We start from the raw sequence: 17,490 nt of genomic DNA, 5'->3' as shown, positions 1-17,490 counted from the left end.
CTGCTAACCAAAAGTCAGTCCATGCCAATATATATTATCACCAATGTCATGTGCTTCAATTTTGCACACCAACCTCTTATGTTATGTGGGTCTTTGTCAAAAACATATTTTAAAAAATTAAAATTCACCAAATCCACTCTCATCGTTATCTGTTGTACTAGTTACACTCTCAAAACACTCCAGGTTTGTCAAACATGATTTCTCTTTCATAAATATATGTTGACTTTGCTTGATCGCATTGATATTTTCTAAGTGCCCTGTTCCCTAGTACTGATGTTAGGCCGACCAGACAGTATTTCCTGTTTTCTCCCTCACTCCTTTCTGAAAATATTTTTATCTGCCGCACTCCAATCTGCCAGGACTGTTCCAGAACCTACAGAATTTTGGAAGATGACAACCAACGCAGCCACTATTTCTATTGCCACCTCCTTTCGTACCTGGGATGTACATCATCAGGCCCTGGGGATTTATCGGTTTTCAGTCCCATTAATTTCTCCAACACTATTTTTCTAGTAACACTAATTTTCCTTCAATTCCTCCTTGGCACAAGACCTTGGATTCCTTAGCATTTCTGGAAAGTTACTTGTGTCTTCCTCCATTAAGACAGAACTAAAGTAGCTCTGCCATTTCCCTGCTCTCTATTATAAATTCTCTTGTTTTGCACTGCCTTCACTAATCTTTTCGTATACTTTGAGAGAACTCTTTACAGACCACTTTTACGTTACTTGCGGTTTATTCTTTACCCCCACTTACCCGTTTGTTCTCCTTTGCTGAATACTGACCTTCTCCCAATCAGGAAAAAATAGATGTCCCAATTGAAGGATGGTGGACTTCAAAACCATAGCTTTCCACAAATGGAACCAAAAAAAAAGCGTTGGCTGTTTTATTCATTTACCAGGGAAACTGTAAGTAGCGTACCACCACATCATATTGCCCACGACAGATTTAAAGATCTATTCTAGAGTGCATATTGTCATGTGAGAGTACCTTTAAGAAATGGATGTTTAAGCAATGTACCTTTAAGAAATGAAGCAGCTCACGGTAGCATGGTGGTTAGCATCAATGCTTCACAGCTCCAGGGTCCCAGGTTCGATTCCCGGCTGGGTTACTGTCTGTGCGGAGTCTGCACGTCCTCCCCGTGTGTGCGTGGGTTTCCTCCGGGTGCTCCGGTTTCCTCCCACAGTCCAAAGATGTGCGGGTTAGGTGGATTGACCATGCTAAATTGCCCGTAGTGTAAGGTTAATGGGGGGATTGTTGGGTTACGGGTATACGGGTTACGTGGGTTTAAGTGGGGTGATCATTGTTCGGCACAACATCGAGGGCCGAAGGGCCTGTTCTGTGCTGTACTGTTCTATGTTCTATGTTCTATATTACTGAAGTGATGTCAGAGGGTGGGGGGAGCTGAGATGAGCTCACTTCTGTTTTTAGTTTCAGTTTTGAAGAAAAGAGCTTGGGTGCGTCTGTGTTTGCAGTAAGCTGGATCTGCTGTGATCTTTGCCGGAAAAGACTATCTTTGAATCATTTGGGTGATTTAAGCTCATAACAGTAATGTCTTTAACCTGATGTGTTTCTGTTTAAAGGTGTTAAAGTCTTTTGGAGGTTTGAAGGAACATTTTGAGGGATTATTTAGTGTTGTATTATTTTGGGGGTTATCTTTGAAGTAAGGGGTGTTAAGGGATCCAATGTTTATTTAAAAAGGTTAAGTTGAATTCATGGAATAAACATAGACATAGAACAGTACAGCACAGAACAGGCCCTTCGGCCCTCGATGTTGTGCCGAGCAATGATCACCCTACTCAAACCCACGTATCTACCCTATACCCGGAACCCAACAACCCCCCACCCCTTAACCTTACTTTTTAGGACACTACGGGCAATTTAGCATGGCCAATCCACCTAACCCGCACATCTTTGGACTGTGGGAGGAAACCGGAGCACCCGGAGGAAACCCACGCACACACGGGGAGGACGTGCAGACTCCACACAGACAGTCACCCAGCCGGGAATCGAACCTGGGACCCTGGAGCTGTGAAGCATTTATGCTAACCACCATGCTACCGTGCTGCCCTATGTTTTGTGTTTAAAATATAGTTGTGTGTTTAAAAACCCACGTGTCCTCCCGCTGTTACCAGACTCCTGAATGGCCTTCTTGCGGTCCCCGCTGTTACCAGACTCCTGAATGGCCTTCTTGCGTACTGAACTGATCTCTCTCGGCATCTTCTCCACTGCTGTAACACTATATTTTGTATGCTTCACCCTATGTCTATGTATTTACATTGTGTATTTATCATATGTCCTATGTTTTTCATGTATGGAACGATTTGCCTGACTGTACACCGAACAATGCTTTTCCCTATACCTCAGTACACGTGACAATAAATCTAAAAAAAACCCCACGTGTCCATAATTGTAATACCACACCTGGAGACCAAACAGTGTGCTTCAAAAGCAACAATACATTAAAGGGAGCGGTTGGTTGAACTCCATGATACATTTTGGGGTTCTGAAAACGCCGCTCCCATAACAATATTCAATTGCATGAATACACTGTTGCAAATAACCAGAAAGAGAATAAATGCACATTTATTAAAGACATTGGACAATCAGGTTAACACGTGATGGAAAATACCACAAGCCTGAATAATTTGGCTTATTCTATTCTTATTTCAGTGGCTTCATTTTTATTACCATTTCATGATAATGTAATGAAGCATCATTTTTATTTGAACTGTTTTGGGCTCCGGTGATGCTCTTACACAGCAGAACTTTCCAGGTAAAACAGAAGAACTTGAGAACAAACCTATAACAAGGCGTCGTGATCATGTACGATGTGCAAGTGAAGTGCAACTTAAAATCAAGCTTTTCATGTGAAGATCCATCATCTGTCTGGAAAAAAAAAATAGTATCGTGAAAGACTGAGTACAATGCAAGGAAAATGCAGAAACAGACAACCGACCTAATGCCTGGAACTTACTTTTACTATAAATGTGAGGGTTCCTTTCAGCTTCTGTGGCATGACTATGCTTTCCATAGTAAACACAAACCGAGCTTCATTTGAAACTTCTACAGGAATAAAATGCAATTCAACAGGTTAGTTTTCTAAGAATCATGAGATTTAAAGATAATTCAACAGTCATTAGTTGCTGGCCAAAGAAATGTATAATGCTCCAGTGGTTTTAGAATTTCATCATACTCTGGGAATCTTGAAAATTCCCTATTTGAATTAGAAATTTGTTCCTTTGTCGTCATTTGGTCAAATGACTTCCCGACAGCTACCTCACACCACGCAGACGAGAGCGGCTCACATAGAACATAGAGTGCAGAAGGAGGCCATTTGGCACATCGAGTCTGCACCGACCCACTTCCACCCTAGCCCCATAACCGAACAACCCGTCCTACCCTTTTTGGACACGAAGGGCAATTTAGCATGGCCAATCCATCTAACCTGCACTTCTTTGGGCTGTCAGAGGAAACCGGAGCATCAGGAGGAAACCCACACAGACACGGGGAGAACGTGCAGACTCAGCACAGAGTGTCCCAGCGGGGAATCGAACCTGGGACCCTGGCGCTGTGAAGCCACAGTGCTAGCCACTTGCGCTACCGTGCTCACCGCCACCATCTCAAAGACCACCCACGTCCCATGAACAGGGAGGAAAACAAAAATCTAGCTTGTGTCGCAACCGTCTGGCATGCACTTAATTCCACGCTTAGAAGTTGTAAGGATTGCTATCCCTTTTCCCATGTGTAGATTCCTCGACTAATAGTCCAGAGAACAAAACAAGTACGTCAATACTAAATGGTGGCAGACCACATGCATTACTGAGTTGGGATATCGTGAAATGAAACTAGAAAATGGGGGGAATGCCAGGAGATATTCCCTGACAATTCAAAACATGAAGCTGCCCTTTCTTTTTCAAAGTTGTTGACTGGGCTGACTCGTATTTTCAACTTTTTGTTTTTAATTTCAGATTTCTGGCTACTGTGCATTTCCTTTTAATTCCCTTTTGTAGTTGTACATTACTGCATTTCCTCTTCAACTATCTAATTTGTCGTAAAGTTCGGAGTTCAAAACTAATTTCTTGAGCACAACCTAAATAATTTGGAGTTATCTCAAAATATAATCCTAGAAGCAAATGAAATTACTGGTCACGCCATCAATGAAGTGTCTCACCTGGTGGAAGCTGGAAAGGAACAGATATGCCATCGTGTATGGAGGACCCTTCTGGTCGAACCAATTTAGTGTTGAGAGAGTCTAAAACATTGAACTCCATTGATTTCAGATAACCGCTACTTTGATTTTCAAAGATAACTGATACAACAACTTGACTTCCATCCTGAAGATTTCCTTGAATATCACACATCTGGTAAACAGTTTAAAAAAAATATATATTTTTTATTTAAATAATCATTTTACACTAAAAAATATCCAACATAAATTAATCTCCCAGGGTATTTCACAAGAAAGATAAAGGCTAAGTATAATAAGTGTATATGGGTTACGGGTTAGGTCGATTGGCCATGCTAAATTGCCCGTAGTGTAAGGTTAATGGGGGGATTGTTGGGTTACGGGTATACTGGTTACGTGGGTTTAAGTGGGGTGATCATTGTTCGGCACAACATCGAGGGCCGAAGGGCCTGTTCTGTGCTGTACTGTTCTATGTTCTATGGCTCAAGGGGAAAAAGTGGGAGAGGCAAAGCAGAGAAATACAGGCCAGAACAGAGAAAAAAAATGAGCAGCAAATATTCTTAACTTGGGGGTTGGAGGGGTTCGGCTGCAGTGTCTTGACAGGTTGGTTGGGCTGGAGATAGGTGGCAGAGGAGAGTTGGCAGCCTTTGATCCTCTAAGTGTGCAGAATTTGCATTGTGTTTATTGAACTACCAGGGGGATGACTCTCTGCTGTTTAGGGTAGGGAAAAGGAAATTACCAATCAATGGCTAGGAATAATTAGGCCTTTGAATTTGTTTTTTTGGATTGGAGTTTTCCATGTCCCAGGGATTGTGTGGGCGGGGATGGGGTGAAAATGTCCAGCTTGCCTATGAATGCTGGTATAATTTGAAATTCTGTTAATCGAATCTTAGAAATGTTCCACCAATGAAAGTTCTTGGGAATGGGGTGGCAAGGGCTGAGAAAGATGCTGAATGACATTTTAAATAAGTTTTGACTTTGCTCTTCCAGATTAGTAGAGGGGGCTTTCTGAACCAAGTGGTAAGTACAAAGAGCTTTCCACACTGTCAGCGCCATAGGAACAGACTGCAGTAAGACTGCAAAAAGCACAGCAGTCTTTAAAATATTCTTATGGAGCGAAGAAGGAAGTTTCATGGCTAAAACCAAATGCACCTGACATTATAGGGCAGCCATTTAATACTGAAAAGAAATATCACAGCACCACCTACAGGTACCACTTGTATAACAGTTAACTGTCAGCACTATATAAAAAAACATTATTCTGGAGCCATTTCAAAATATGCAGTGCTTCATATAACATACATCTGAAAAATAATATAAAAGAAAAAATTATGGTACTCACCATTTTAACATAAGAATTTTCTGCTAGAAGGCAGTAGTTGGACATCGGCTGCAAAATATTAAAAACATTAGTACAAAAATGACAGGCAGGTAAAGACCCACTAGTCGATCCAGCCTGTTCAACACAGTTGTAATGTGGGGTTCTGCAATCTCTGGGAAGGGGAGGTGAAAACACAGGCCAATTTGGGAGCGATGGGAATTGGTGGAGGAGAGAAAATTCCTCCCCACCTGCCTGAGGTAATTGCAGTCCAGGAGATCACAATTACTTTGTTTTATGTCACAGGATATCTAGCCCACCCCAAACAAAAACAGTCCCAGCTCTCGCCTGAAGGAACACAATACACCACCCTTTTTGGCACAAGCTGGCAAAGTACCCCATTGGTGCACTGTTCTAATAACTGCCTAGCATCCAACATAATTCTGTCTTGCACAACCTAAGATTTACAGGCTTATCACACCTGTTGAAATAACAGGCCTATATAAGCACAATTTAGATCCTTCATTATTTTATACATCTCAATTGAATCACCCGTACATATGGACTTTTCTAAAGTATAACGATACAGTTTTTGTCAATACTGATTTTGCTATTTCTGTTTAGGTCTCCTCTGGACCCATCTTTTGCTTCTGTACTTCTTCAAGATCAACTCATTTTGTCTCACATGCGTGTCATCTATTCACTTGCCTTCCACTCCATCATATTGTCCCTTGTGTTACTTTCTCTCTCTCTTCCCCCCCACCCCCCACACATACACACACAGACCCTCATTCTTGTTTAAAATTGTTCCATCTTTAACTTTTCTCTAGTTCTGCAAAAAGTCAGTGACTTGAAACAATATAATTTTCTCTGCAAAGATGCTTCCAGACCTGAATAAATTCTCAGCTTTTATTTCAGATTTTCAACGTCTGTACTATTTTGTATTTTCAACAAAAAAAATCATAATTCAAGTATGAGCAGAGACTGGATAGGCTGGGGTTGTTTTCCCTGGAGCAGAGTGGGTCTGTTAGAGGTGTATAAAAATGAGAGCCATGAGGTGCACTATAAAATGAGAGGCATAGATAGGGTAAATCATAAGAATTTTTTCCCATGGCAGAGGTGTCAAAGACCAGAGGGTATAGGTTTAAGGCGAGGAGTAAGTGTTTTGGGGGGGGCCTGAGGAAATATGATTTCAGCCAGAGGGTGGTGGAAATATGGAACACACCACCCGAGAGGATGTTGGAAGCAGGTACTCTTGCAACATTTAAGAAGCATCTGGACAAGCATTTAAATTGCCATGGCATAGTAGGCTATGGACCAAGTGCTGGTAAATGAGATTAGTATAGATGGGCATTTGATGGTCAGCACAGACATGGTGGGCCGAAGGGCCTGTATCTGTGCTGTAGGACTCAATGACTTGAATATTTCTCGGAATTATATAAAATTGCCCGATTTCAAAGCATTCAGAATAAAACCTTCAGCTAAGTAATGCATGTTTGAAACCTGGTTGCTATACATATTACAGGTTAGACTTCAGCAGAAGATTTTAACCTCACTATAAAGATGGTTTCTCTTTTTCTTAAGTAAAGTTTGCTATAATTAAACCGACAACTATTGTATATTCTTTCATATGTCCCACAATCCCAACATTAAAAAAGTTGAAAAGTCAACTAGTAGGCCAGACTTAACCATGGCCAGTAAATGAGTTATCAACCTCACTGTCTCAACTGTTGTGTGTGTTATGTTTAGACAGCCACAATGGGCAGGAAAGAAGCATAAGCCTAAAAGAAAAACTAAAAAAAACCTCATGAACGTGACGGCAACTTGCATCATTTATTACAAGTTTGCTTGAGAATTCAATTGTTACTCATTCTGGTCAGCAAATTTAAGAATTTTGAAAATGGTTTCCTAATTATCAAATTTCCTTACAGGATGGGACTAGCAACCAAAACATAACCATCACTCACAATATTTATTTTGAGACTTGTGTGTAAAACGATCACTATCATCGCAAACCTGCTATAGTGTACATATGTACTTACCGGTAAGGGCTCTTCATCCAAGCTACCATTCTGAACAGATTCTGGAGCCTCTTCGTCACGGCGGTGCTTTTTTTTCTTTGATTTCTTTTCTTCTTTTGTCTTATCTTTCTTATGCTTCTTCTTGTGCTTTGATGATTTCTGAAGTAGTAGTGGCACAGCAATCAGGAAATCTTAATTTTAGGTTCCATGCTTAGCAATAAGGCTCATGCTTATTGTACAAAAGCGACAACCATAATCCACATGAGTCTGACCTGGAACTATATCACTGTTCTAAACTAAACCTCTGTCTCCTCTGACTTCAGAATTAATTTTCTGGTCAAACCTCCAGAAAGCACCTTGTGATGTTTTTTCTGCACAAAAGCAAATTGCTTGTGCTTGTTTAATTACCCAACAACATGGACAGCTTACCCTCTAAACGGTGTTGCTGTGCTGCCATCCAGCAATCCGGTATGTGCAGTGTAGAGAACAAACAAGCTATATACAAACACTAGTCCATTTAAGATGTGCACACCCGCGACAATCTTAAAGAGACTAAAGCAGGGCCTGCACAAAGCAAAGGTACATTAGTAGAGGGAACATTGGTTATGTTTAACTGTATTCACTTCCTTCATCTTCGACATAAAGCTAGGGTGCCATTCATGACTGATATGTACAAATTATCTCCAATAATTTCTACATGATATTTAACATTTTTTTTGTTGAAAAAACAAGGTCAAAGAAACCCAAGGGGTATGTTGAATTTAATATTGCATGCTCACTAAATTCTAGCTGTGCTATAATACTCTAAGTTAATTAATAATAATTAATAAAGAGTTGATGCCTTAAGCAACAACTGTTTCCAAGCAATGATTTTCAAAAGCAACAAAGCCGGAGAACAGAACGTAATCCCCAGCAATGTGAGAAACCGTAATTCTCACTTCAATAATGCTCAAGGACAGAAAGAGGAACTCAACATTATCCAAATTATCAGGGTGGCTGTAAACCAAGTGTGACAAACTGAAGTATTTAACTCACTGGAGCAAGTATTCATACTTGAATGAGCAGCAACAGAATAATTAAAATTCCATCATGGACATTTTGTACTCAAGTTTTCCTTTTTACACTGTACTTGTGCGGTTAGCAGTTTAATACTGCTTGCTAACTCAATCTCAGTAGAATGGGAACTTACTGCATCTTCTTCCTTATCCTTTTCCTTTAATGTCTCTTCAGGTTCAGAAGCCACTGGTTCAGAAGCCACTTCATTCCGAAGTGGTTCTGGCTGCAAGGAAAAAAAATCAAATTTTTCAACTGCTCAACCTCATCCACATTCCAATTTTCTTTACTTGATTTCAGTTCTCACTGAAAATCAACCAGTACAACTGCAAACCACCCTCTATATCATATTATTAATGCCAGCACCGTACTAACATATTTGCTCTCAGATTGAGAGAGATAACAGCAATGCTACATCTATTGTCCATTTGCGGGTGCCCCCACTATTGCTACGAGGCTTCTTTCCTTGAAGGACGGAATTAAATCTTTGGGTTGTTGCCACAACCAGGCAGCTGTCATGGTATTTTTCTATTCCTGACATTAGAACAGCTGTTAGCTTTATTGAATTCAATTTTACAACTCTTAACCTTAGAGTTGCTAATCCAGTACCACAACTAATACACACAATTTAAGGAGCTCAAGGAAATCACTGTATGATAAACAATTCTGACCCAACTACTTTTAACCTTTTCTTGAATAGCTTTTTGCTGTTACCTTAACATTTAAGCCGTTGTTACTTAATAAGTGGAAACATCCCATCATTGACCATAAAATAGTTGCAGAAATTTGAATACCTCTTATCAAGTTTAGCTCACTCGGCTAAATCGCTGGTTTTTAAAGCAGACCAAGCAGGCCAGCAGCACGTTTCGATTCCCGTACCAGCCTCCCCGGACAGACGCCGGAATGTGGCGACTAGGGGCTTTTCACAGTAACTTAATTGAAGCCTACTTGTGACAATAAGCGATTTTCATTTCATTTCAAGTTGCTCCGAACCTACCAGTTCTAGCGGAAAATAATCCCCAACTTCTGCGGCTTAACTCCGCATTTCTAGCAATACAGTGAACGATTGTTCATTGTTTCATAGCTTTCTATGGGCAGCACGGGAGCATTGTGGATAGCACAATTGCTTCACAGCTCCAGGGTCCCAGGTTCGATTCTCAGCTTGGGTCACTGTCTGTCTGCACATCCTCCCAGTGTGTGCGTGGGTTTCCTCCGGGTGCTCCGGTTTCCTCCCACAGTCCAAAGATGTGCAGGTTAGGTGGATTGGCCATGCTAAATTGCCTCTTAGTGTCCAAAATTGCCCTTAGTGTTGGGTGGGGTTCCTGGGGATAGGGTGGAGGTGTGGACCTTGGGTGGGTGCTCTTTCCAAGAGCCGGTGCAGACTCGATGGGCTGAATGGCCACCTTCTGCACTGTAAATTCTATGATCTATTAATCAAATTCCTTAAACTAGAGAGTATTCTAACTGCAGCTTAAGGTCCAACCATCCATTTACATATTTTAGATACAAAATCATGGCTTCCCCTTTAAGATAGGCTTATTGAATGAGGGTGGCTGTTTTACTGATCCATTGTGGTTCCTTTATTCCTTCACTTCATTTGAAATCTTACAATTTAAAGTGAATCTCCATGTACAGTTCTTATTTCTAAAATGTAATTACTTAATATATTTCTGCTTTGAATTGCGTCTGCCACTAAGCTGCCCATTCTGCTAGCCTGTGTTCATCTGCAGCCTTTCACATTGCAATTTTCACTGTCTGCATTTAGCATCATTAGTAAATTTAAATTTTGCTCTCTCAAGAGCTTCAAACATGGCACAATAAACCAACACCACCATTTTCATTCTGCAAACTTCTTTAAATAAAGAAAATGGTCACAAAGCAGTTCTTTGTACACTGCAAGGAATCCTTTGAAGACTATTCGGCTTAGAGAGCACGATCTAAAATAAGTAGCTGATTAATTACCGAACGTATCTCCAGGAATACAGACCTGTGATTTGCTTTGTACTGGAGTATTAGATAGCCAGAAGTCCAGATCTGATGCCTGAACACGAAAAACAAATCCCAGCAAAATTAGAAATATTTCTGATGGAACATGGTGTAAAAATGACAAAGATACAGAGAATAAAAAAGACAAATACAGGGAAGGACTTTGATGCAAATCCCTGTTTGAATCTTTTGCATCAGGTTCTCATCTTTGCCAGAGTAGTGTCAATTGCATCAAATATACAAATGAATTGCTGTGACTGTGGGTGCAAATTATTTTCCCACCTTGACTCTTCTACTGCATTTGACTAGGCTGATTTCATCGTGCTCCAATGTCTCTCGTACATTGTCTAACTCAGTGGGGTTGTCTTTGCTTAGTTTTACTTAACTATCCAATCACAGCCACAACATTTCCAGTTATGGCTTCAACCATCCCCTTCTTCAATACCTCCACAACAGCCCAAGAATTGATACTAATCTCCTCGCTCTTCTCATGTACATGCTGCCCCCTTGGAGTCATAAGCATAACATCAACTTCCACGCGTATGCTGAAGGCACCTAGATTTCCCTTTCCATTATCATTCGAGGTGCTCTAGGATCTCGAGAGACTTCTCTTACGGTCTGAAAATTTCACTTAGCTAAATATTGGTGACTGAAGCTATGGCCTTTGGCTCCCATCATAAACTCCATACCTTAATCACCAATAATATCCTTTCCCCAAGTCACTATTTCAGGCTGAAACAGATTCTGTGCAGCTCTGGCATCCTATTAGAGCAGAGCTGAGTTTTGACTCCATGCCCTCTCCATTAACTGACTGACCACTTCCTCTACACCTATTGGCAAAAAGACGGTGTGGTTTGCCATGCAGGAGAACGGTTGGGAGCTCACGCCTAGAATGAAAATACAGAATTCATAAGGCATTGAAATAAGGCTGGAATATTCAATTACTTTGCGCTAGCGAAATAATTTTCAGGCAAAAAAGAAATCACACTGTGAAAGACAGTCCTGACATTACAAGTTTTCAGGCTGAGAATCACCTTGGACTGGGAGAACGGAATGTATTCTTAAAGGACAGTGTAAAGAATATCGGAGAAGAATGTTGTTGTTTGTGCTAAAAGAAAAAAAGGGGAATGTTCTGTTTTGTAGTTTAAAGTACAAGCTGCCTCGAAAAATAATGTTTAGTCAATTTTGCTGAAAAAAAAAAGAGATTCGCAGTCATCAGGATTTAAAATTTCAATCGATTACAACAAATTATAGTGCAGGGAAAAGGGTTGCTCATTGGTTGACAAGTCAACTGACTGGCCAAAGTGGTGCCATAAAGAAAGCAGCGTTAAGCTTCCGGGCAATTCCAAAATGCACTCCTTTAGAACATAGAACATAGAACAGTACAGCACAGAACAGGCCCTTCGGCCCTCTATGTTGTGCCGAGCAATGATCACCCTACTCAAACTTTAGTTTTATTTTTAATTTTTTTATAAATAATTTTTGAGATTTTCACAAAATATAAAAAACAGAAAATAACAACAAGAAAACAGTATTAACAACAAAAAAAAAGAGAAAAAAAACACAATAACCCCCACAACCAAACCCCCCCCCCCCCCCAGCAACTACAAAAAGAAATAGGTAAGCTCCCGGCATATTCAATAAACCCATGTACACATTTCTCCCCCCCCCCCCCCCCCCCCCCCCCCCCAACTCCCTCCCTCCATCCCCCCCTTTCCCTACCCGTCTATGCTGCCCGTCTAACCTAGCTGCCACCTCTCGCATTACCCATTTCCAACAGCAATCAAATTACCTAAACTAAAACTTAAAGCCTCTCTACCGTGCAAGGTCCCAGTTGCTAAGCAATGGCCACATATGTCTACTGGCCTATTCTTCACACTGTAGCCTCTCTAAACACAACAGAAACATTTGGAATTGAAACCAACCCCATCACACACAAACACCGTTGTCCAGAATGAATCAATCTATACGTTTTACCCTTTGAGGCACAGAAACATGAATCCACTTAAAACTGTAACTTATTTCTAATGTTTACCAATACAAATATAAATCCCTTAAAAGTACATTTGTTTTCCTAACAACACAGCACAGTACTGACCTCCCCTGTGGGCTTTTCATTTTCTTCTTTGGATGTGGGTGTAATAATCTCTTCTTCTGGTGCAGCATGTTCATTCTCTGCATTTTCAGAAGACTTATGCTTTTTACTAACTTTCTCTTTACTTTTCTGTACCAAGAGAATAGATAGCACAGAAACATAAAGCAATCACATTTATGAAGAATATAACTGAATTCTCCCCAGCCAGTAGGCAAGGTGTGGCAACATGATTCCAACTTACTACACTGTGCTCTTGCACAGTGAACAGGCCTATCTTGCCTGCTGCATGAATTGAAAAGTTCCAACATTACAGAATCGTAATCAAGTGAGACACTCAACAAGAATTGGCGACTTTCAGATGGCAAATATATTCTATTCATTTATTTAAAAAATCTAAAACTAATTTGCACTTCACCAGGGAATAACAAGGATTGTTATTGATCTTGAATCAGAATTTATAGTGCAGAAGGAGGCCATTCAGCCCATCGAGTCTGCACCGGCCCTTGGAAAGAGCACCCAACTTAAGCCCATGCCCACCCTATCCCCATAACTAAGTAACCCCACCTAACCTTTTGGACACCAAGGGCCAATTTAGCATGACCAATCCATCTAACCTGCACATCTCCAAACTGTGGGAGGAAGCCAGAGCACCTGGAAGAAACCAATGATGACACGGGGAGGAAGTGCAAACTCCACAGACAAACTCCACACAGACCGTCACCAGAGGTGGGAATTGAACCCAAGCTCCCGGTTTGGTTTCCTCCTCAAGTCCAAAGATGTGCAGGTTTGGTGGATTGGCCATGCTAAATTGCCCCTTATGTCCAAAAGGTTAGGTGGGGTTACTTGAAAATGGGAATATTGGGCAAATTATAGCACTTCAAAAAATTAAATGTACTTCCAATAATTTCTTGTGGTATGTGAACATGGCTGACAAAGCCAGCAATTGTTGTCTGTCCCTAATTACCCATGAAGGTGGTGATGAGCTACTTTCTTGAGCTGCTGCAGTCCATCCGGTGTTGGTACACCCACAGTGCTTTAAGGGTGAGAGTTCCAGGTGTTTCACCCAACAATAATGAAGGAACAGTGATATAGTTCCAGGTCAGGATGGCACGCGAGTTGGAGGAGAACTTGCAGGTGGTGGTGTCGTCTTGATCAGTCCCTGCCCTTCAAGGTGGCCGAGCTTGTGGGTTGGAAGGCTCTGTCAGAGGCAGTTTTGGCAAGTTGTTGCAGCACATCTTGTACATGGTACACACTGCTGGCACTGTGCACCGATGTTGAAGGGAGTGAATTTTTAAAATGGTGGATGCCGTGCCAATCAAACTGATTGCCTAGTCCTGGTAAGCTTCTTGAGTGTCTTTGGAGCTGCGTTGAATCAGACGTGGAAAATATTTAATCACATTTCTGACTTGTGCCTTGGAGATGGTGGACAGACTTTAGGGAGTCAGGGGTTGGGAGCTACTAACTGCAGGCAGAGTTTCCAGCCACTGATCTGCTCTCATCGCCACAGTTTATGTATGGTTGGTTCAGTTAAATTTCTGATCAATGGTAAGCTGCAGGGTATTGATTCTGGGAGATTCAGCAGTGGCAATATTGCTGATGACAGAGGGAGATTGTTAGATTCTCTGAGGGCAAAAAGTAACATTTCCTTTGATACAACAGTCGCCAAAGCAACATAAGGAAAGAGATGCACCAAGTTTTCATGGAAGTGAAATAGCAAACACGAAGAACAACACATTCCTATAAGAGAACGTATTGAAAGGAGTAGAATAGACCAATGCTAAAAACTAAGAGTAGTATATGAAGGTTCTAAAAATCACAACATTCATCATCAGCAATAATCAATTCTCCAACATGGTTGAACGGAAAAGGAAAATTGAGGATTTTAAGAGCATATCACTGCATCTCATGCTTTATTAAATTTAGTTGATTACTGCAGCACAAACAACTAGGAATACCCAGTGAAACCATTAAAATTAATTCACATGTTCAGGATCTATACTTGTTGAGAAAACTGAAAAGATACATCCTTTCTTCAGTAACAAATGCTATTCATAAAATCATAGAAACTCTGCAGCGCAGGAAGCCATTCGGCCCATTGAGTCTACACCGACCTATTGAAAGAGCACCCTCCTGTGGCCCACTTCCCCACTCTATTCCCGTAAACCCCACCTAACCTGCACATCTTTATACACCAAGGGGCAATTTAGCACAGCTAATCCACTTAACCTGCAATCTTTGGACTGTGGGAGGAAACCCACGCAGACACAAGGAGAACGTGAAAACCCCACACCCTCACCAAAGCTGGAACTGAACCTGGGTCCCTGGCGTGGTGGGGCAGCAGTGCTAACCACTGTGCCACCATGCCCTTGTGTTAATAATATTGTTTAATAATTCTAACCATTTTATGCCAGATCATAGTTTAAAAAGGTAGGCTGTAATTTTGTTGACTGCCTCACATTATTCATTCACCAAATAAAACATTCAGGTCAGGTGAGTAAAGCTTTTCCCTACTACTCTCCTCGAGCCATATGCCTGAACGTTAACTTTAAAACAACATCACACCACACCAATGTAATTTGGATATTAACTATTTCAGCTATTAAGAATCAAATGGACAGCTCATCAATTATGTTCTGTTAAGCTTGTGTTGGAATTTTGCATGCAATCAGGTTGAGTTTAAGGTATTTCTCTGCCACGTTTACACCAAGTAGTCCAGATTGGATCTGAAATGGATCCTCAAAATTTAGAGACTATTTGGCAAGTAGACTTTGTCATTCGATCCCATCCAATGATTATACCTTATTTATCCATCATTTAGACATTACTGCAGCAAAACAGTCTGCTTTGCTCTAAATTAAGCTACTGTAAACATCAGGGGGCAACACAATTCAAGATTCAAAATAGTTTATTTACCCGTTTCTCTTTATCTTTCTTTTTGTCTTTTTCTTTCTTTGCCTTCTTAGAAGGTTTTTTGCTTTTCTCCTCTACTGGGGCAGCTTCGATTTCTGGTGATTTCTTTTCAGTAACTCGGTGTGTCCTCACAGGCAGTTTTTCATTATCTGCCAAAGGCCTTTAAAATAGCATAGAAATAAAACTGTACCATTAAGTGGCCATTAGATTTAATAAAATGATACGGATGTGTAAGTTTTGGATTCCAATCACTGCTCCATAATTTTAGTTTCACCAAACCATCACATTAAAAAAAAACACTTTTACAATTCATTCACAGAACAACCCAGACGGATCGAGGTAGGAAAAGTAGGAAAATCCTAGGTAAAACTCAAGACAGCTTGATACACAGTTCTCAGCATATTCACATTGGGAAGAAATTTTGAACCTGCTGAAAACATGTTACTGATCAAGTCTAACCAAAGTATGTAATTAAATATTTTCCTAGCCAGCAGATTTCTAATTCTCTATTTTTAAGACTAATCCAAAATAATGAAATCAGGGAATTTAAAGATAGATTTGCTCAATTTGATCATTGATAAATTCTAAAATGGAAAACTGTTGTAGTTATGAGTAGGCCTTAGAAGATAATGGGAAGGATAACACATTTGAAATTACTGATAGTTATTGTAATGAATGGCCAATTTTTACAAGAAACTTCAGAACATGAAAAAGCTGGTTCAGATTAGAAAGCAACAGGCAACTAGTTAATGCACACAACCAATCACAAACTGTGCAAAGCATTTACAAATTTCGAAGGTCGGAATGTTTCTTTTTTTAAATAAATTTAGAGTACCCAATTATTTTTTTCCAATTAAGGGGCAATTTAGTGTGGCCAATCCACCTAACCTGCACATCTTTGGGTTGTGGGGGTGAAACCCACGCAGACATGGGGAGAATGTGCAAACTCCACACGGACAGTGACCTAGGGTCGGGATTCAAACTCGGGGTCCTCAGCGCCGCAGTCCCAGTGTTAACCACTGCACCACAGGCCGCCCTAGAGGGTCGGAATGTTAAGGAAAGTTTACCAAACAAAATCAGAAAACATTGGTTTTGTTCTTAAACAAATCTGTATCTGAGAAACACACTCGGAATATTATACCAATTCCGCAAAGAACAGAATTGCAAGAGAAACCTTTATCAAGTATCCCAAGAACAATTATAAGGCAAGTAATGACTTTGGGCTGATGGGTGATTATAAACACAAACAATACATTGCCTAGTTTGTGATACTGGGAGACTCATTCAAGGCAGAATTTCAACCTTTCCACAGTTTTCAAATGTAATTCACTGATGCAATTTTTCCAGAACACCAGTGACTGCATGACATATGACAGAGTTTAACCCTTTGACGACTGAAATTATGAATTTGAATACAAAATGCTAAATTGCATGAAATATACCTGCCAATAGACAGCTTTAACATCAGGCCAGGTTGAGAAAAAAAGAATGTGGATCATTGGGTAGGTATCAAAAGGTTAGACCCTTAAAAACACACACAAACCCATCTCCAAGTCAAAGTTATCAACGGCCACAAGTAAATTTAAAAAACATAAAGCGTTACACTTTACATACCTTCCTTTTTTCATGGGATTTAGACTTTTGTTGGGACACAAAGGTGATGGTTGTGCGAGCAGTAGAAAGAAAGACAGAAAAGAAAGGAGGACAGAAAAAAAAATTGGAGCGGCATATTAAGTGTGGAAGGAGAGAAAAAGAGTGTCACAGAACTAATTAAACAGCCAGAGGTTAGTGATACTCATTCTGGAGCAATTATAAAATTCACTAAGTACTGAAATCCAGAGTTGTGTTGGTACAGCAATTTTTGCTACTACTGTAGTTACAATTAGAATCAATAGCTTTCATGGAGATGACTGTCCAGAGT

General features: G+C 40.5%; 1 protein-coding gene across 4 annotated transcripts in view; it reads right to left on the bottom strand.

The window, feature by feature from the left end:
• ap3d1 (adaptor related protein complex 3 subunit delta 1) overlaps positions 1 to 17,490 on the bottom strand; it is a 104,074-nt gene that overhangs the window by 12,792 nt on the left and 73,792 nt on the right. For 2 of the 4 annotated variants that reach the window (XM_038778250.1, XM_038778252.1), the window contains 10 exons: positions 17,184 to 17,207; positions 15,573 to 15,729; positions 12,663 to 12,788; positions 10,566 to 10,619; positions 8,715 to 8,804; positions 7,547 to 7,684; positions 5,529 to 5,576; positions 4,172 to 4,361; positions 2,975 to 3,063; positions 2,801 to 2,886 (listed from right to left, as the gene is read on the bottom strand). In XM_038778250.1, the coding sequence (XP_038634178.1) occupies positions 2,801 to 2,886; positions 2,975 to 3,063; positions 4,172 to 4,361; positions 5,529 to 5,576; positions 7,547 to 7,684; positions 8,715 to 8,804; positions 10,566 to 10,619; positions 12,663 to 12,788; positions 15,573 to 15,729; positions 17,184 to 17,207 (1,002 nt within the window). The remainder of the gene's footprint in view (positions 1 to 2,800; positions 2,887 to 2,974; positions 3,064 to 4,171; positions 4,362 to 5,528; positions 5,577 to 7,546; positions 7,685 to 8,714; positions 8,805 to 10,565; positions 10,620 to 12,662; positions 12,789 to 15,572; positions 15,730 to 17,183; positions 17,208 to 17,490) is intronic. The other 2 variants (XM_038778251.1, XM_038778253.1) reach the window with 1 other exon arrangement.

This window comes from Scyliorhinus canicula, chromosome 18 (genome assembly GCF_902713615.1).
Source record: "Scyliorhinus canicula chromosome 18, sScyCan1.1, whole genome shotgun sequence".
NCBI classification, from domain to species: Eukaryota; Metazoa; Chordata; class Chondrichthyes; order Carcharhiniformes; family Scyliorhinidae; genus Scyliorhinus; species Scyliorhinus canicula.
This window is presented reverse-complemented; position numbering and strand designations above follow the sequence as displayed.